This window comes from Nothobranchius furzeri, chromosome 11 (assembly GCF_043380555.1).
Source record: "Nothobranchius furzeri strain GRZ-AD chromosome 11, NfurGRZ-RIMD1, whole genome shotgun sequence".
NCBI lineage: Eukaryota > Metazoa > Chordata > Actinopteri > Cyprinodontiformes > Nothobranchiidae > Nothobranchius > Nothobranchius furzeri.
In genome coordinates, this window is record NC_091751.1 from 40,962,023 (window position 1) to 40,982,170 (window position 20,148).

At 41.2% G+C, this 20,148-nt stretch overlaps 3 protein-coding genes across 10 annotated transcripts in view; 1 reads left to right on the plus strand and 2 right to left on the minus strand.

Annotated features, from left to right (window-relative positions):
- Positions 1–95: 95 nt before the first annotated feature.
- On the minus strand, positions 96–12,266 carry arhgap30 (Rho GTPase activating protein 30). Of its 2 annotated transcripts, none has more exons than XM_015956102.3 (14): positions 11,795–12,266; positions 10,914–11,234; positions 9,011–9,113; positions 8,711–8,855; positions 7,179–7,261; positions 6,642–6,749; positions 6,371–6,489; positions 6,049–6,211; positions 5,837–5,934; positions 5,658–5,729; positions 4,521–5,219; positions 3,631–3,842; positions 2,956–3,548; positions 96–1,870 (listed from the first exon to the last, which is right to left on the minus strand). In XM_015956102.3, the coding sequence occupies exons 2-14, from the start codon at positions 10,999–11,001 to the stop codon at positions 730–732; spliced, it is 3,624 nt and encodes a 1,207-aa protein (XP_015811588.1). In that variant the 5' UTR covers positions 11,002–11,234; positions 11,795–12,266; the 3' UTR covers positions 96–729. The 2 variants fall into 2 exon arrangements, with proteins under 2 accessions (XP_015811588.1, XP_054598892.1); XM_054742917.2 differs by lacking the exon at positions 11,795–12,266 and adding an exon at positions 11,648–11,788.
- Positions 12,267–13,399: 1,133 nt separating this feature from the next.
- si:ch211-155e24.3 (gastrula zinc finger protein xFG20-1) lies at positions 13,400–16,404 on the plus strand. Of its 2 annotated transcripts, none has more exons than XM_054743001.2 (4): positions 13,400–13,607; positions 13,689–13,795; positions 14,458–14,554; positions 14,795–16,404. In XM_054743001.2, exons 1-4 carry the CDS (start codon positions 13,400–13,402, stop codon positions 15,751–15,753), a joined length of 1,371 nt encoding a protein of 456 aa, XP_054598976.1. In that variant the 3' UTR covers positions 15,754–16,404. The 2 variants fall into 2 exon arrangements, with proteins under 2 accessions (XP_054598976.1, XP_015811595.1); XM_015956109.3 differs by having other exon boundaries at positions 14,870–16,400.
- tesk2 (testis associated actin remodelling kinase 2) overlaps positions 13,679–20,148 on the minus strand; it is a 41,554-nt gene continuing 35,084 nt past the window's right edge. For 5 of the 6 annotated variants that reach the window (XM_015956104.3, XM_015956103.3, XM_054742969.2 and 2 more), the window contains one exon: positions 16,887–18,565. In XM_015956104.3, the coding sequence (XP_015811590.1) occupies positions 18,270–18,565 (296 nt within the window). In that variant the 3' untranslated portion in view covers positions 16,887–18,269. Of the gene's footprint in view, positions 13,807–16,721; positions 16,794–16,886; positions 18,566–20,148 lie in introns of those variants that run through there. The other variant, XM_054742976.2, reaches the window with a different exon arrangement.

Consider the following 20,148-nt stretch of genomic DNA (forward strand, 5'->3'; position numbering starts at 1 on the left):
GGATGTGTTGGATGTCTTTTCTTCAGAGGTTAAAGACAAATTTAAAATACTTTCTTACTTTGTGCAAAATACTTAGATCAAAACAGACAAATTAATCCAAAATGCAAATTATTTATTAATTTCAAACTGTATTTGTTTATAATTTTTTCCTATTATATACATGTACATTGAAAGAAATATGTACTCTGTGATCAGATGAGCAAAGAAATTTAGTTTTCAGGTTCAAGCAGTGAGATGTGAAATACGTTTACAAAGTTTATTTAGCAAGAAAAAACATAAAAAAATATGTATGTCTTAAAGAATGCATTTGATCCATAAACTTCAGCACATCAGAGCAGCAATTCAAATATTTCTAATTGTTTTTAAAGTCTGTAGGTAGCACAAAACTATTGAAGTGCATTCGAACCTTGATGGCTTTTAAGGTTATATTTCTGTTCTTTTGAATTTCAACAGTTTTTTTTATCTATACGTTTGATAAATGAAGGGGGGGGGGGGGGAATCCAAAGAAGAAAAAATATACATATGACTTTTGATCATGTTTGTGCATGAAGCCACCTGAACATCATGTGCAGCTGCATCAGTCAGACACCACAGCTGAAGCTGTTTCATATTTCAGTATGTTTTTAAATTTGTTCAAATAAAACTTCATGCTACATGTAGCTAATAGACGTTTCTGTACAGTTGTACCATGATGTCGCTACACTTTGCAGAGAGAAACAATAAATTTGTTCACTTCACTTCCCCCTTTCCTTCTGCCTCTCCATCTCGTACACGCTCTTTCTCTCGTCTCATGGTTGCTATGGCAACCGCCTCATCAAAGCACATGCTGAGGGGACTGTTTCTCTTCGTGTCCCACGCCGCGCCTTCGACCCCGTCTCTCCTCCTGGCCGGCCTCTCGTTGTCCCCGTCTCCATCCCGGGCCTGTTCCGGCTCGGCCGGGACCCTCAGCGCGTTGTCGCCCCTCTCTCTTTGCTGCTGCTGACGGAGGGTCAGGGCCGTGATCCTACAGTGCTGAGGCTTTGGGGGCACCACCGGCACCGCTTTGACTTGATAAATTTTGGGTTGTCTGAAAACGACCAGCTTCCGCCCAACACCTCCCAGGCTGTCGTCGCTATTCTCACATTTATTGTTTTCCTTTAAATCCCCCGGTGGTTGTTTTCCTACATGCGCCTGTGTTCTACTTTCATCTCTTTCTGTGTCTTTTACTCCTTCTCTGCCATCCTCCTCTTCTTGACTGACAGCAGAATTCTCATGAGTGTTTTTTTCTGATATATTTATCTCTTCCTTCATCCCTCCATCTGTGAGTTTTCCTTCATTTGTCTCCTGTGGCTCCTTCTCTTCTATTCTGTCTTCCATCGTGTCTGCCACAACCTGATCAGGCTCTGATTTCTCTCCCTTAGCGTCGACCGCCTGCTCTCCTCCTTCTCCATCTTTCTCTAAATCTTCCTCCTGTCTGTCCTCCTCGTCCTCTAACACCCCACATACAACCTCCTCCAGCACACTCCAGATTTCACCACTTGTCCTACAGATTTTAATGTCCTGCTCGAGGCTTTGGTCATCTGCATCTTTGTGTTCTTCTAGACGTGATTGTTCATTCGGATCGTCTTTAACACAAATCTCAGGTTGTTGTGTCAGAATCACAGAAGTGTCTTTGGACTCCTCTAGTGGACCACTGTCTTTTTGTGCAGCACAAGGAGAAGTGAGAGAATCACTGGGAAGGATTCCAGCAGCTTCCAGCACCGCCTCGACCTTCACTTCCGTCCCAGCGTTTGATTCCTTGGGGTCCTCATCGCTCGACTCCACGCAGCTGCTTGTTGGTGCTTCTGAAGTTGGCGAATTCTCACTTTGAGCATCTTTTTCTGTTGATTTGCTGAAATGACAAACAAGTTCAACATCATCAGATTTATGAGAAACATAATAAAGATGCAACAAGACCTCCAAAATGTTTGCCTCTGGTTATTTTTGGGAAAGAAACAGCTCAGCATTTTTGTTTTCTTACAAGTCTTTAGATTACAGAAAACCTTTCTGTTCATTCAGTCAGTCGGTCGGTAAACATGAATTTTCTTTGCAACACTCTGATTTCTAGCTGATTGTGCGAAGCTTTACAGTACTGCATGAAATAAACAACTTGTTTTAAGATATGATTTAATTATTTATATTTTTATAGAATGTTTTAAAATTTGTACATAAATAAATAAATACTTGTTTTACGATATGATTTAATTATTTATATTTTTATAGATTTTTTTAAATTTGTAAATAAATAAATACTTGTTTTAAGAAGAGTTACTTAATTACCCCTTGATTAAATCCCGAGCGTGTTGGGAGCAGAGAAATATTAAAAACATGCAGAAAAGGTGGGTCTAGAGGAGTTCTCCCCAACTCCCATCCCTGAGGACCGGTACGATGTCCAGCATGTTTTTGTTGTTTCCCTGCTTCAACACACCTGAGTTTAATCAGCAGGACATTAACAGGCTTCTGCAGAGCTGCTGCACAGGCGAATCGAGTGTGTTGGGTTAGATGCAACTCAAACGGGCAGGATACCGGCCCACGGGGAAGGGAGTTGGGGACCGCGGGTCTATGATCAGGATTTGACACCACTGCATAGGTTACATCAGTGAAAGCCTCTTGAGGGTTATTTGTTGTTTCTTTTCTTTTCTGGGGTGAAAGAATCACCAAATCCAGTCCGCGAGGATGAACCTGTCCTGCAGAACCCGCCATGCTGAGGAAGTGACAAACGCCTCGATTCTGCTGTGTTGGGAGCAGAAAAACATCTAAAACATGCAGCATTTTGGCCTCTACTGGATTTGGTGATTAAATCATCTCAGAAATAGAAACTCACTCAGTCCTTCTAATGAATGATAATTTATTTTATATTTTTTGCACTGACTGAGACACAATATGTGAAACTGAGTTAGAGGTGTTTTTCTTTCAGTTTTAAGGTTTAATGTTCACCTTTGTGAGTCATTCCCCAGCTGCTGGTCTTCCTTTTCATCCTCTGTCTTTATTATTTGTTCTCCATCCAACCCATCTTCATCGTCTCCCTCCTTCTGACCTGCAGCTGTTGTTTCATCACAAGCAGGAAGCTCCAGATCGGATGGCTCGTGTCCTCCGGAGCCCTGGAGCTCTGGAGCAGGATTGAGGTCAGAGATGGGGCTGAGTTGGGTATCGGAGTTTGTTGCGTCCGGCTCAAATCTGGCCATGGTGTTTAGGAAGAAATCTGGTGGGAGGCTTTTAACAAACATGCTCTCATCTTCAGCATCCTCGCTGCTGTAGTCATTGTCCTTGCCGTCGGTCTCCGAGAGCTCGTCTTCAGAGCAGAACTTGCCCGGTTCCTGTATGGGGGAAGTCATGTAGGGCAAGCTGAGGGACTTAGTGTGTCGACTGTGCAAGTCGAAGCTGAGCGGTCTGTGAGGATTGGACTCCATCGGACTCTGAGTGATGTCATCAGGACTCAGAAAGGCTCGCGACTGGGACGACTGAGACTGGTTCATGACCTCGTACTCATCATCAGAGTGACCAGGAGGCTCCACGGAGAACTCGTTCACCTGGAGGGGGGGCAAGACGTTTGCAGTCTTCATGAACAATTCCCACACTAGTAAATAAAACGTCAGCAAACAAACTGCACACCTGATAGGACACGCTACAGTCCATGTGGTCCATGACGCTGCAGTCCATCTGGTCCAGGAATTCAAAGTTATCTTCGATGTAGCCGGACAGCTGGTAGTTGTCGTTCTCCACTTCAGTCGAGTTGAGGATGTCAGAAGAATCAAACACGCCGTCTTCTTCGTGGTGTCTCTCATCTTTTGCCCGACGAGCTGCTGATTCTGTTCCCTTCATCACTAAAGCATCAGAATGAGTAGAACACAGTCTGGGTCTTATTTAAAACAAATAATTTACAAAAACAGAAGATTACTGGTATTTATGTCCAATGAGAAGGTTCTTATATGAGGTTGCGACTGCTTTCTGCTCATTAAGACATTTTTGTTGTTTTCTAGTTCATTTGAATGTCTTAATTCCAATGATTTACTTGCTGCTGCTGCGTTTGGAAAAAGTTTAATGGCAACGACAGATAGTCACAAAAGGTTGAGTTATTTTATTAGCTGTTCCAAATGTATCTGAATCTGTCAGGAATGCTGCAGGATCTACAGATTTCTGGTGAAATTTAAATCCCTTAATTTGTGCATCTGTGAATATCTGGAAGACTTTTTTAAAAGAGATTTGTCCTTTAAAAACACCTAGACTGAAGTTAGTTACGACACTTTTCAGTTGAAAGCTGATTGGTGCACATTAAAGTCATCCTTTAAGTTCCAAAACAAACTTTAATCCAAAAGGAAAACAAATGAATTTGATCCTTTTGTTAGATTTTATAGTCATTAATTAAAATGATGCTGATTTAAAAACAGACAGAACCAAGTCTGTTTTGTTTGCAGATCTGTTAATAATAATAATAATAATAATAATAATAATAATAATAATAATAATAATAATAATAATAATAATAGGGTAGTTGACTTTACCCATGTATTCACTATCTTCATCAGCATCTTGGTCCTCTACCACAGCGTATTCGTCCTTATCTTCCTCTTTGTTGGACTTTAATCGTCCCTTCATTCCTTCCCCCTTAAGGACTTCTTTGTCTCCCTCCTCTTCTCCTCCTCTCATCCCTTCCTTTTTCCCTTCTGAGTCCACTTCCTTTTCACTTTGACTTTGTTTCCTCTCCTCCACCTTTTTAGGCTCTTCCACATTCCACTCCATCCCTCTGCGCTCCCTCTTCCCCTTCCTCTCACCCTCCTCCTTGGCATCCAGCTTGTCTCCACCATCCTTCTCTCGTCCCCGGTGGACGACTCTGTCCCCTCCTCCCCCCTGCAGCACCCCCAAAGCCAGGTTAGAGGTGATGTGCAGCGGCACGGTGACGAGTGTGGGGCCTGTGATGTGCATGGCTGCTCTTCGACCAGCTTTACTGGAAAGTCCAGGAGATCTGGTCTGAATCCCGTCAACGCTCGGGATTCCTAAACCATCTGGGTCGAGAGCCGTGTAGATACCCTGGGTCCCTGCACTCCCGCTCACTAGACCGGTTCCCCTGCGGTAGGTCACTGCGTATTCACTCCCACTGATCCCACAGGAGGGTGCTGGGATGTCTGACGCAGACGGGGTGGAGGAGGTGACATCAGGAGACATGCTGATGGACGGAGGACGCGGACCAGAACGTCTGGGACCTGAGAAACAAGGAGCAGGTTTGGAAAAGTGGACAAACGGGAGTTTTGTTATCGTATTAAGGTTTGTTTGTTCTATTTTACATGTTTAGTTTCTTAGATTTCTGTTTAATTTGTTCTTTGTGGCTTTAGACGTTCTTCCACTCACCTGATGCAGGTTTGCATTCACAGGATTATGTTCTATTATTATTTTTACTTTCATCTTTAGCTTTTGCAGCATCGTTTTCATTTTTTCCCAGAACAATTTTTAAATGTTCGGATGTTTAATCGTTCATTTGAAGCACTGATGTACCAACAGGCCCTTTTTTAGTTAACAAGGTGACATTTTTAAGCCTCATGTACCTTTTATAGGGCGGGTGACCATTTGTTCACTTGTGTTTCAGAATAAAGTGTAACGATTTGAACATTTAAAGGCTTAAGTCGTAAAGCAGGAGACAGCACCTTCGTTGGGATAGGATGGTGTGCTGAGGGAGTCCATGCTTCTTGCAGGTCTCAAACTAGTTTTTTCTTTTTCTGAAAACAGAAAAAAACATGATTTATGATTATTATACAGGGGCTTCAAACATTTACAATTTGAATGATCAAATTTATTTTCTCAGATATATTCAAAGGTTTTGTACCTTTAGCTGATTGTTTGTGTTTCCGTCTGGGATCAGGGAATCGCTCCTTGATGTTAAAAATGGACATCCACTTCCTCCCTTTGAGCGATCCTTTCCTCCTGAAGTAATTTTATATTATTTTTAATTATTTGAATTGTTCCAGTAAATTAGGAATCCTGTTACTGTGGAAGAAGCACTGATCTGTGCACCAATCCTGAGGAAGAATGACTCACTTGTCTGTGCCCTCGATGATAGCATGGTAGGGTCTTATTGGGAGGGGTCCATCTCCTGGACTGATGTTCCCAAAGTTTGGCTGAGAGGACTTGAAGAATGCTAGTTCTGGGTTGGGCATGGCTGACGGGGAGGGGAGGGACTTCCTTCTCTCAGTAGGAACACCTGAAGGAGCCAAAAGGAAGAGATGAGACGTGCGTGCGTGCGCGCGTGCGCGCGCACGTGCGTGTGTGTGTGTGTGTGTGCGTGCGTGCGTGCGTGTGTGTGTGTGTGTGTGTGCGTGTGTGTGTGTGCGTGTGTGCGTGTGTGTGTGTGTGTTCTGACCCTCTTGAGGAAACAGCTGTGGGACGTGTGTGAGGATGAACTCCACCACGATGGACTGGACCCGTACTTCCATGAAGGCTGCTGTACCGTTGAACCCAGAAGCCTCAATGTCCTTTGACCTAAAGACGTTGACGAGCAGAGAAGTTGAATAACTTGATTGTTGACCTCTTTAAAACTAATTTTTCTGTATTTTGTCTCAAACGATTGGCTTTAACCTCAGCCAAACATCAGCTTCAACATAATGCAGCAGGTGAGTCTGAAGCGAGCTCACCTGAGCAGGTTTGGGGCCCAGACGATGGCCAGATTCCGAGCGTGCATGTTGGTCTCAGAGGAATAAGAAGCCATTCTGACGAGGTGATGCATCAAAAACTCCAAAGTCCTGCAACACAGTTTATGAGCATCATCTTAATGTTCGCACCGCCATTTTTAAACATTCAACTTTTGCTGAATTAATAACCCCCTCCACATTCTGTCCAGTAAAGGACCGTCTGAGTGCCAAAAACAAATCAAACAGATTTACTCTCACACACTGTTACAGCTTCAGCCATGACGCTCTTCTTTGCATAAAATGTGTCACTGTGTTTAGATTACGATATAATAAATATTTATTTTGTTTCTTCCATCAGATTATGTAACCTAGCCTGGCAAGCCATCCTAAACTTTGCAAAGCAAGAATTTATTCATAAATAATTAATAAATAAAAATATTAAATACAAACAAGTTGAATTAAAAGTGTGGCATTTTTCACGTTATAACTTGTTTTTCCTTTAAAAGGAAACTGTTTCGCCTCTGCAGCGGAGGACCGTACCTGTAATGTGGAGCTGGAAGTTCTTTCAGCACATCTCTGATCTTCACCAGCCGCTCCTCCTCCAGCTGGATGGCAACAGCTTCCTGCAGGATCACACACGTTAAACTAAAGTTTTAATTTGTTATTCTACAGCTCTGGTAAAAAGTATTTCCCCTTGCCCAACACTATTCTTCTGTTGTTGCTACTTTTATTATAAATTCCTCAGATCAGCAAACAAATGTCAACGTCAGACAAATATAACCATCAAAATGCAGTTTTAAATCTTCACACCACTGTGGAAAACTTTTGTCCCACTCTTCTTTACAGAATTATTTAATTCAGCAACACTGAAGCTTTTTCTGGCATCAACAGCCTTTTAAGGTCAAAAGTCCGACATTCCTATTCAGGATTTCCTGCTTCACAGTTCCATCGCTTACCGAAGTTGGTCCAGGACCTAAAGCATCAGTGCAGCCCCAGACCATCACACTCCCACTACCATGTCGGACTGTTGTTGGTGTTATTTTTTATACCAGAACACTTTTATAAACGTTTTGTCTTGTTAGTCCACAGAAATGTCACTTTGGTCTTGCACAGATCTTTTTTTTTTTTTGTTATTGTTTTAGTAAAAGTGAGACGAGCAGTTGTTTAAATGTCAGAGCTCTCTCCTGGTGACAGGTCTCCCCCTCACATATTGACATCTGACCTTCCTCTGAGTCCTGCAGTTCTTTTGAAATTCTGATCATCAGTTTCTGTAGAACAGAGCATGCTCTGCTGTTTCTCTAAAAGGTTTAAGCCAACCTCAGATCATCAGACGAATTTTACTAAAGTCATTTCATAAATCTAAAGGTCAGGCAGTGATCAGTTCTGGCTGCCGGAACTGCATCCAACTTTCCAAATTATGGGAATAATTCAAACTTTTATCCAATTCTCTTTCTAACCCTTTTATTCTTAAGGGGAAACTGCATATTTAATTCCCTTAAAAATGCATTTGAAGTGTTCTTTGGTGCAAAAAATTCAAAAGCCATCCTGTGAGTGGGCGTAAGCCATGATGGGCCTAGCTGTGAATGTAAATTCACTGTGTGACATCACAGTGTGAGGATTTTCAAATCCTAGCATTCCACTGTCTACTTTAAATTAGAAGCTGACGCAGGAAATGGGTGTAGAAGACTGTTTTCATGCTTAGCGTGCATGAAAAACTCTGAATGACTGACTATAATCACAAATAATAATTAAAGATGGTTTTTCAGTCAACCACACCTTTAAAACTTCACAGAGCAGCTTTTAACCTGCAAAGAAAAAATTTCAAAGCAGCTGCAGTGGAAACATGAAAAATCCTTGTAAAACATCATGCAAAATTTTGAAGTCAATGTTGCTTTAATACATTTTTCTTCTACAAATTTTATTTTGACCTCTTATTTCAACAATTCATGTCTAAGCCATATTTTCTGGGTAAAAAAGGGCTTAAATGTTCTAGTTAGTGTATTTTCGTTAGTTGAAATCTGGCTTAGTTAAACCCCGGTGATTTCAAACATGCAGAGGTGAATCGTACTCACAGCAAACTTATCGTACAGCTGGTAGGTGAGCAGCGGGTTGGGCAGCTCTCTGAAATAAGCCTTACACAGAGAGCTGACACAGTGGATGTCCTGCAGGTACACATCTTTGTTCAGGTCTGGAGGGCCGTCGCTTTCAAACTCCGCCCTGGTTTCACACAAACAGATTCAGTTGTGATGCACTAATGCAGAAATCGGGTTAAAACTTCTCTCTCTCACACACACACACACACACACACAAACACACACACACACACACACACACACACACACACACACACACACACACACACACACACTGACCGTAGTTTCTGGATGTTGGAGGAGACTCCAGACAACCTGTAAATTCCATCGACGACTCCATTTTGTTCAACAAACTCGCTGCAGTTTCTTAACACCACTGGAACTGTGAGAAAAAGAAATAAGATGGATATTATTAAGCAGAATTATACAGATAGAGGTTAAATATGTTATTATAGTGGTCTGGAACCTGCGGCCCTGGAGCAAACTGGAAAGCCTTGTTTTTAGGAGTTTCCAGATTTTTAAAAATAAGTGGATTATATCATTTCAGTAACTAATAGTCTTATGTCTTTGTTTTGCTGCACAAGGTGCTTTTCTTCTTCTTTATTCTGATTATAAAAGTTAATTTTCAATGTTATGAGCTAATTTACTGTAATTACTAACAAATTGTTCTCTCATATTTCTCCTTGTTTAACCCGTCAGTGATAAACCAGTCTGATGCATTTTGCACAATACCATGTTTGACAAGTTCTCTGATTGAATGATAGCTGCACAAACAGATGCATCATCCTGTTGCATTTGCAGCTTGACAGATGATTAATCAGAGTTTGAAACGTTAGCCCTCAAAAGTCGTGTCCACAATAAAACCCCAAAAAGGCAAACCTGTTACTATTTTGTAAAATGAAGTAATGCACTGAACTGGCAAAAGTTCTAAACCATCCTTCATTTCTTTATATTTTGCTCCTAAACAAGCAGAAATCCTTCTATGGACTTCATAAAAAAGCTTTCAGATCACCTTTCAATTTTTTTCTTTTGGCCTTTTGCTGCTTTTTCAACCTTGCAGTGGCACCCCCAAGGGGTGGCCAGGGGTGCCAGGGCCACCATTTAAAAATCAAAAAGTCTCAATCTTAGTTTATTTTGCATGTTTTTGTTAAAACTGCAACAGGCAAACTAAACTTTAATAAAACTCTAAAATTTAAATGACTTTTTAAATGGCGTCTTCTTTTGAAATGTTTGTGTTTCTTGAATTTGAGGTAAATTTATTAATTGTTTATTAATTTTTAATGGAAAAAAGGAGCATGCAGTGCACGGCCACAGGCTAAAACCTACCAGAATTACCACAAAGACCAATTTGACATGCCAACTCAAAAATAACCAATGGCCCCTCTTGGCCACCCCCCAACCCCCCAACCCCCCCCCCCCCCCCCCCCCCCCCCCAATGAAAAATTTCTGGGGGGCGCCTGTGCCTGGCTGACAACACATAAAGCTAATTCCACGTTAAAAATAAAGAAAGTGCACAGTAAGATGAAGATGACCATGGTCATGTTTTAGGTTTCTCTGCCTCAACACACCTTATTTTAAACAGTGGGTGAATGCCATGGCTCCTGCAGAGCTGGGGTGTTGGAGCATCTGTTAATCCGCCAAGCTGCTCATACTCCCCAGTTTCTTCTCCTCACTGACTGGTACTTCTGTTACCATTTTTGCTTCCATTTTTATTTTCCTGCAGGATCCTGATGTTACTTTTTCTTTAAGTAGCATTTGAAAAATATTCCCCATTAAGGTTTCACATTCTCTCTAATGATGGGGGCCAAGTCTTTCTTCTGGGATCTCATAAAGCCCACCACTATTTCATCGTTTCCATCTCCACTTTGTGTTTTACTAACAACCCCAACGTGTCTTTTATTAAAACTGCTGGTGATGTGTCTAAAGAACTGGTCTAAATTAGGTTAATTACCACAGTCTCTGTTACATGTGGGCACATCCTTTGAGTTGATGATCCTTTTCTAATAGCAGAAGATTCCAGAATTGGATCTTGGATATTTAAAAGAATGCTCAGAAACTTTAGAAAATCTTCAAGGAATTTCTATAAAGTTCACCTTAAAGAGTCTGTGTTCAGGATTTTTACACAAACGTGTGAGCTTTGATGTGTTTCTGAAATGTTCTGAGGTGAGGATTATTCACTTACTCTCCTGACAGGAGGTGGTCAGATGCTCCAACAGATCACATCCAAACACCTTCTCTTTGTTGGCCCCTCTTCTTCGAACCCTCCTCATCGCTTCCTGCCTGCTGTCTCCACCTCACATTCAGAGCCGCCTCTGCTTCTCCGCTCCTTCACCGCTGTCAGGGTTACTCCGGCTCTCTGTGCTGGATGTGCAGTCCAACTCCCTTACAGTGACTTTGTGACGATGTTGCACATTTCAGAGGTCCGATCGAGCCGCAGCTTTTGGAACCTTTGCCTCCTTCTTGAGCAGCATTGCAGCTGAAGTCTCAGTATTGTTCCTCCACCCTAACAAAGCAGATATAACAATGATTTTGCAGCGTATGTGCAAACAGCTTCAGGTTGCACATAACAATTCATGCAAAATCAAACAAACTGCAGTCAATCCTTAGTGCGCGGATGAGGCTTTCTACTTCCCCTCGATGAACTCAATTTATTTTCAAATATCAGGCCACACCCTTGCCTGGGACTTCTCCCATACAATTACAAAAACCTCCTTAAAGACCAATCTAATCACACTTTCTAATCATCTCTGAGCAGGTGGACCAATCTCGGCCTCCAGTCTCAGCTCCTGCTCAGCGCTTGTGATCATTGCAGCCCCAATTGCTCTCCCTATCCACATGTCACGGCCATTGCAGGCCCGATCTCACTGTAGCGGAAGTCGAGCTGAAAAATACAAACTCAGACATTCAACGACTCACCGCCCCATCTTCTTCATCTTCTTGCCACCTGCCACCTCCCTTCCATTATCTACCCATCCCTCTGTAAACATCCATCTTTAAATAACAAGGAGTTTACCATTTAAAACACCAGGAAACGAGTTAAAAGGCGAATAGAAGGGTCCCTACCTTCACTCTGTAACGGCACACAAGAAGCTGCATAAAATGATGACGCAAAAAACCACTAAACTTCCCCTGTCAACTTCCTGAGTCTCTCCTTCACTTGTGCTTTCTCTGTGCATGTAGCTCACAGTTCCTCCACCTCTGTGACACAGCAGGGAAATCAGTTCAATCTATCTGTTCAGAGCATCTATTTCCCTTTATGAACAATGTTTGTCACTGTTGTCCAAGCTCCGAGTGATTTATTCAGCCTGATAGGGAGTAGACATGTTCAAAATGAGCCACACAGAGGCTGCTGATGTGAAACCGTTCCCTTTAATAACAAGTTTTTAATCATGTTATATTTCAATATTAGGTGATGAAACTGATGTAAGCTCTGAGCTACTGTCAACAATAGAAAAGGCCCAAACTGATTTTATATGATTTAACATTTTATTATAGCTTTAGTGGGTCGGAATGATCATTTGTGCTCATCTTATAAAATAAACAAATGTGGTTCATCAAATTTTAAGGTCACATAGGACAAATTCAATATGTTTTACATTGTATACTATGTTTATTAAAGGCTACATTTGCATCTCTTGTTTTAAAAATGAACTATTCGGATCTTATTTAGACCATTTCTGATAATACGTTATGCTAAACCTCAACTTATTTGTCTGGACAGGGATGTATTTTTCTAACTTCCTGTGTGTTCCTGCAAAGTGTTTGATCGGCTGCAGCATTTAGCATTTTTTCCTTAAAAAAATAAATGAATGTTTATTTATGGAAATTTCAACAAAATATAATACTTTTTTTAAAGTGCAAAACCTCGTTCTAGTTGTACATTACCATGTATTTATTAAAGGTAATTAGTGTGTAACACGCAGGATCTATTATATTCATCATATGAGATATTTCATAGAGGTTTATCAATGTGCCAAGCAAAAATGACATCCTTCTCTTTCTTTAAGGCATTTATTTTTGAATAAACAGATTACACAAATAACAAATAAACACCAATGCTGTCTGTAGAGCTTCATCTAAAAATGCTAAACAAATTAAACCTGTAAAACATCAATTACGTCTTTCTAAAATGTTTATTAGCCTAACTAGTTAAAATGGGCGACTCATATTTTCTATTCATTGCACTAATGCTAAATTTCTCACTCCAAAATACCATTTTCCCTGCTTCTGTCATAGTGCGCATATAAACTGATAATTACGGTAATACAATAAAAACCGTCACGCGTAACGTTGCTCGTTTAACTTACTAGCACACCCTTTAGGGGCGGATATAATACTAAGTAGCGTTTTAAACTGCATATAAACAAGAGTAAATTTAAATTTTTATAGTTCAAAATATGTATTAATAAAATATGTATGAAAATCTATTAAAGTCTACTAAAGAAAATGTAAAAAATTTAACTCCGCCTGTGCGGACTGTAATAATTAAGAGGGGGAGTTCCTGCGTCTGCCGTACGCAGACAATTGTGTCGTAAACAAATACATCTTCTACTACTGCCTGAAATGTGTATTAACATTCGCTGGGGACAGATCATTAGAGATTCGCTGCCCTAAGTTGCACCTAAGCGTTTGCAGCTGCATTTGTTTGCTTTCTTTAGCAGTTGAGTCATGGAGACAAGCAGTTTCCAGAGCCAGTTGTTGTCCGTGGTGGAGGTCCTGGCCCAGGCTGCTGTGGCGGAGATAAACCGGCGTGTGGATGATAGCTGCGCGGTGCTCCGGCTGGAGCTGAGCCAGAGCCGGAGGGACATCGAGCTGCTGAAGAGCAAGTGTGAGGTGATGGAGGCAGAGCTGAGGAGGAGCAGGAGAGCCAGGAGAGGTGATGGAGCGAAAGTTACCATAAACACGTTATTTGGCCGATCGGGACACTTCAACAGTCTGTGCTGATCTTCTCTTTTAGTTTGCAACATTTCTGCAGACGAGACATTTTCCTCTTCTGCGGAGGTTTTAACCAATCAGAGGTCCGACTGGGACAGACAGGTGGAGTCTCCGAATACACACCAACAGGTATCGTTTATCTGTCCAAGCACACGAGAAAAACTATAAACGTAAATAAACAAATCAGATCATAAACTCCCAGATAAGAGGCATAAATTACCTCAAAACATTTATTATTTTCAATCAGTTTTCTGCCATCATTTAATCTAAGTAGCAGATATTCCAGACGTTTTGATACTTGCTTTTGTATTATTAGAAAAAAAAATACAAATAAATAAGGTTGTCCATTAACAGAAACAATGTGGCACGTGGGCCACTTAGGGACATTGAATTGATATTGTATGGTCTGTGACTGCAGTTCAAGAATGTTTATAAGCACTGAAAAGGATGAAATTTGCTGATACGCCTGTAAAAATGACGCAGGCCAGTCAGTTTTTAAATGTTGTGGAATGGAAATGCGTTAATTCAATAATTTTGTTCCGTGTAGCAAATGTAGCCATCCCAGCTTTATCCTGCATCATTTATAACCATAGAGATCGTATAGTTCACCTGTCAAACCTGACTCATGCTGATGAAAACTGGCTTCATGCTGTAATGTTTTACTCATCCTTCATTTAAACAATCTTCAAATTCTGGTGTGCAAGTTTCAGAAAACGAGTCACTCTTACCACAGTGTGTGTGTGCATTTTTATTAGGGTATTTAAATGCCTCTATGGTGTGTTTTGTTGCAGTGTTCAGACAGTAAACTTAACATTGAAGCTGAAAACGTGCTGATCAAGCAGGAATGTGCAGGGGATGCATGGAGGAGCGATGCACAGGATACACAAAGTGAGTGAAAACACACAAGGACTGATTCCAGTTAGTCCTCCACATTTAAAACGTGATTTTGCTGCAGTGGTAAAGTGATCAAGATTTAAAAAAAATCAGTTCTTTTTGCATTTTAACAAAGCATGTTTAGGTTTGTATTTTAAAGTTTAAAGACAAAAGCTGCATAAAAATATCTGCTTGCACATTTAAAGCTAAACTTTTTTGTTTTAGTGACAAAACATTTTGTTTGTTCTCCCATAGGTAAAAAGTTGCATTTACGGCATAAAGTGGTTAAAAACTTGTATTTTAAGATGCATTTCCTGGTTCTCCCTTCAGTTTCTGAAACTGAGCAGCTGCCGTGTTTCAGCGCCACAGAGCCGACTCAGACGGAGAGCCTTCTAGAAAGCTACCGCTCACCTGGAAACTCTGCAGACGACTACAGCAACACGCTCCCAGAGCAGCAGCTCAGCAGAAACCTAAATGAGGCTGAATTTTTTGTGAAACACGAGACTGAAGAAGAGCCCAGAGAGAACGCTGCTCCGCTCAGCTCTGGTGGTACATCTGTGACAGAGGAAGCTGACGCACGGTTGTGGCCAATCAGAGATGATCCAAGCACCTCCTACGCTTTATTTGGGTCTCAGGACAGATCACAGGACGATACGATCCCCAAAATTCACGTGGAGGAGAAATTTCATTCTGGGCATCTGAACTTGATGAAGGCGAAGAGACGAGTAAGAAGTTTTGGATGTAGGAGACCGCAAACAGATCAAAGACTCGGCTCTTTGTCCCAGAGTAATTCAAGCTCCATTCCTCAACAATCACAGGATCCATGTAGAGACGAGACACTACACGAGGAGAATCCAAATTACATGGTGGCGACAAACAGCACCATCACTGCCTTCTGGCAAAGCTGCAGCAGCTTCAACCCAGCGAGGAGGATGAGGATGCCCCAGAGGTCCGGCCTCGGCGAGAAGAGGTTCACCTGCTCTTACTGCGACAAAACCTTCACGAGGTTCGGCCAGCTCAAAGAGCACATGAGGAGTCACACGGGTGAGAAGCCATTCAGCTGTAAGCAGTGCGGCCGCAGCTTCACCAAGCAGTGCAACCTGATCCGACACGCGGTGGTCCACAGCAGAGAGAAACCGCACGAGTGTTCGCTGTGTGGGAAGTGCTTCACGCAGCGCTCCAGCCTCACATCGCACCAGAAAACGGCACATTAACGCACATTCCTCTTTTTCTGGTCGTTACTGTAGGTCACTTGTTTATTTATGTGTTTAAATGTGTTCCTGTGTTAGATGGAAAAATAAAACCACAAGCAAAAGGAATCAAAGAGTCGTATTTGTGTCATTTGATAAACATTTACAACTTCTAAGCTTTGGAGTCAACCCAATCCAACATGGCCACCATAGCTGATCACAATCATGAGCAAATGCAGATGGTCAAAGTATCTAAGACTCATTCCTAAAACATACTCTTCTTGTTACTTGATAGCACAGCATTTTGCAATATGACCCAAGATGACACAAATTTAAAGATTTGACCAAAACATCAGAATGAATAAATCGCTTTGATTAAACCCGTCTGGCAAAAAATTCAGCTAAACGATCTCAAAAAGCAACACGTCGTACCCCGTTCTAAAGAAAAGCAAGAACTAAATAATCCAGAACGTTCAAAACCCTGCAGGCCTCACTTGGTTAAGGTTAAAGGTCAACAACAAGAAAGACTTTCACAGGGAAGTCCCCATGCTGAAACCTCTGAGACAAAAATGCCACAAGGGCCTGTTCCACATTTAGAAAGGAACACTAATAATTCCCAAGAGAAAATATTCACAATACAATAGTGAAACTTTCTGAAGTGTGTCCCGTCAGCTGCTGCTTAGCAACAGCCGGGCATGGTGGTGTTAGTGTGATGGCATGTGGCTGCTTCAGCAGCAATTGATGGTACCACGAATTTTCTTCTGTGGCAGAAAATCCCAAAGGAAAATGTCTGACCTTCGACCTTTACCAGAAAGTTTATGGTGGAAGAAACTCTGATGAGGCTAAATTGAAACAAATTGTACAAAACAAGCCCCAAAAGCTACTAGAGACTCATCATGACAAACATTTGAGTCTCCAAGCGCATTACAACCAGTGAGAGATCACTGTTAAATCTGACCTGAACAATCAGGCGCCGCCGTTTCATGACTGACCTCAGATCTCTGCGTTGCTTCGTTGGGATGTGATGTCATCAGTCATCTCTGAAAACAACTTCTTTAAGATGTCTGAAAAGCAAAGGGTTTAAAATGAAAGTTTCCTAGAAAGTAAATTTTTTTTAAATGTAGTCACACTAAAGAAATAAAACTCACACGGAAAGCTGAGGGAAATTTTGTTATTTGATCAGAAAAAGGACAACTTTTCAATCCGCATTCAACCAGCAAGGTAACACAAACTTTTTACACAAATATACAAAGAGTAAGACATCAATGTTTTCCATAAATATCAAATGAGATCTTTTATCCTGTAAAATGGAAAGTTGCATAGAAAAGTAGTGACAGGAGCATTTATGTACGTCGCTGTGCAAGTTCACGAGTGGCTGCAGGCGTTATCTAAAGCCCGCCGGCAGAGGGGACGAGGCAAACGCCACAAAAATATAAAAGTCAAACCATTACATTTTTACACTGGAAACCCTTAACGTCTGCAAAAGTTTAAATACAAAACAACATAAAAGAGGATAAACTCTGGTAATGGATCCAAGTTAAATATTTCATGGAGTGAAGAGAACGAATATTAGCAGCTTCCCCATCTGGAGGAGTCTTAGAAGGAAAAACAAGCTATAATTTATTCAGTAAACATATTCCATAAAACTGGACTGATAATAGATACCAAATCAAATCCTGCAGCTTTCCATTTAAATAAACCATCTCCAACAAAAACAACTCCATTTACTGAAACTCTTGAATTTTCTGCGAGTAATTTACCAAATCAGGAGGTGCCAAAGGATGATTTAGAAACAAATTTTAGAAGGAAATGCATCTCAGCACCAACATGTTAATATAACACATCCATGGTAACAAGCTCTGTTATAACACTGTTGTCATGAAACCGTGTCTGTTTTTAATGCCTGTAAAATTAACATTCTTTCATTTGTTATGCAAACCATGGTCAGATTGGTACGAAATGGGTTTGTTTTAAATTAATTTTATTATATTGTATATTTTAGGTGTTTTATCAGTATTTTGGGGCCTTTTTTCACCACATTGTGGCAATTTTAATCCTGTTTCAAAAATTCTGACAAATGAAAATAAAGTTGACTCACCTAATGAAATGAACTGTAAAAGGACGTTTGCTGTAAAAAGGTCCTTATAGGGTTCGCAAAACCAAACGAAGGTTTGGTTTTTATTCAGACTTCAGTGCAGGAGAAAGAATTAGATTTGTCTCAATGAACATAAAAAAATCAGATTTTTAAATTCACACAAAAAAAACAAGGGATCTTTAACACCAAAGACGAGAGCAACAAGAATAGTTTTAAAGAAAAAATATGCATCTCACAATATTAAATATAAACAGGTTTGTTTCAGAAATGAACTGATGCAGGGTGAGAGGATGAAAGCTTCTTCTGCTAGCTGGAGAGTCACACCTGATGGCTTAAAAAAATATTATTCATCTTAATGTTTTATGTTTAATGTTGAAAAACACTCGTGCTTTTTATTGTTGTTTTTTCTGATTTTAAACCATCTCCTTACATCCAGGACACTAGTTCACACCGGGCACGCGTGTGTCCCTCTTTCTCGTTTGTCCTCCTCTTCCTCTCGACCGCTGGAGCAGTCCATCGCCTCTCCGCTGTCCGTTTCACTGCTGGTGAGCATCGGAGACCAGCTCTCTCCGCTCATCTCCTCCATTCTTCCCTCCACCCCTTCATCGCCTCCCCCGTCTCCCCTCTGCCTGCAGAAAGGTGGGATCTCCACAACGACGTACTTCTTGGCCCAGCTGCTCGATGCCGCTTTCTGTCGGAAATCGTTTAGCATCGAGCTCGAGTCGGACTTGGAGTTTGTAGCTGAGAAAAATGGAACAAATGAAATGACCTTTGAATAATTTTGCTGGTTTCACTACAAAACTACGAACAACAAACTATCAAAACTAACGAGACTGAATCACAAAATAAAACCAGCATTGTACAGGGAAGTGAAACCGATCTGCATTTGCGATGAAGTTTCCAAAATATCTTGAAAGGGTTTTGAAGATTCTTAATTTCCTCGTGTGAGTCGCTCGGTGTTTGATTTGTGAGTCAAACCTTTTTCCCAAAAAGCAGTCGCAGAGTCATGAAGTGAATCTGGAGCCCGTCTATAACCCAGCTCAGTGTCTTTTGGAGTGAGAGACAATTTCGACAGGACCGAAACACTGACTGGAGACTAGAGGAGAATCTGATATCTTGAATAACTTGCAGTATTTTGCATGAACACTGCAATTTATTCAAAGTAAAAACATTTACAGGTAAGTTTAAGAGCTTCTATTGAAGTGACGCAATCAGGAAAAATCAATCAAATAAAAGAGCTGTGCCCACTCTTGCAGCCGTGACGTGGCTGATCTGAGCCAGCTTTGGTACAACAGCAACTACAGTCCAGCTGCATAAAAACAGCTGGAATGAAGCTATTTGGTTGAAAAATAGCACAAGCTCCCATTAGAGCGTGACAGTTTTCCTACTTGAGTCTTTTTGCAGAATAAGTTTCCCTCTGAAACCTTGCTGAAGGTGAGTTGTTACAAGATGACAAGACTTTACACAAGGCTGAGAGATGAGATCTGCAGAGCATGGAGTCGTGTTTAACCGCTGGAATTACGTAGTTGAACACCACTTTCTAAAAACAGCCATCTGTGATTGTGTTCACAAACAATAATCAAAATGGTAAATGGCCTGAATTCAGTGGTGGGCAGTCAGGGCCAGCAAAGCCTTCTCTGCTGGCCTAAACATACTCAAAAGCATAAATGTATTTTTTTTCCTTTGGTAATTATTTTTAACTAAAAAAAATGTTTACTGGTCTATTTTCTTTATATCCTATTATACCCACTTGGCTGTGCTGCTTCCAGTGTTAAAATACCAAGGCTGGGTCTTATCCAATCAGATTTAAGCTAGCTTGTGTTTTCAGGCAGATTAAGTCTGCTCTAGGCCTTCAGAATCAATCGAGAAGCCCACTGTCCGCTGTAAGTGAACAGAGACGATCTAGTTGCGATAGCCAATCAGCTCACGAGTCAGCGTGGCCCGGGCCAGCTAGCTGGCCTCACGCAAAAGTTGACATGAACGCATCCTGTGATTGGATGAGCAGTAGTAAGAACTTTTCTAGCGGCATGAAGCAAAATATCAAAACTAAACACAGAGATTTGTATCTATAGGCAGCTATCGGTGTATTTTTGAACACATGATGGCTGAAAGAGGAGAAGAGACCGACTTGGTTGCAGATTTACTTGCCACACCATTTTCAAGACGGACCTTTCAAGAAAAAATGGATCTTGTGAGAACAGGTCGTCTGACTCCAATGCTAGCTGGCTTGTCCCAGCAGGGGAAAGGATTTGTTCGTCATTTTCAGGCAAGCAACTATGAACGGTACCCATGGCTAACAGCTTCAGAGAACCGCTGCAGGTTAT

Excerpts from the sequence above, each read along its gene's own strand:
- arhgap30 (XM_015956102.3), bottom strand. The coding sequence starts at position 11,001 with ATGAGGAGGGTTCGAAGAAGAGGGGCCAACAAAGAGAAGGTGTTTGGA. Across the intron at positions 6,750-7,178 it reads CTTCCAGCTCCACATTACAG|GACTTTGGAGTTTTTGATGC; the intron begins GTACGGTCCTCC and ends ACTGTGTTGCAG. Across the intron at positions 3,549-3,630 it reads ACTGTAGCGTGTCCTATCAG|GTGAACGAGTTCTCCGTGGA; the intron begins GTGTGCAGTTTG and ends CCCCCCCTCCAG.
- si:ch211-155e24.3 (XM_054743001.2), top strand. The coding sequence starts at position 13,400 with ATGGAGACAAGCAGTTTCCAGAGCCAGTTGTTGTCCGTGGTGGAGGTC. Across the intron at positions 13,608-13,688 it reads GAGCAGGAGAGCCAGGAGAG|TTTGCAACATTTCTGCAGAC; the intron begins GTGATGGAGCGA and ends CTTCTCTTTTAG. Across the intron at positions 13,796-14,457 it reads CTCCGAATACACACCAACAG|TGTTCAGACAGTAAACTTAA; the intron begins GTATCGTTTATC and ends GTTTTGTTGCAG.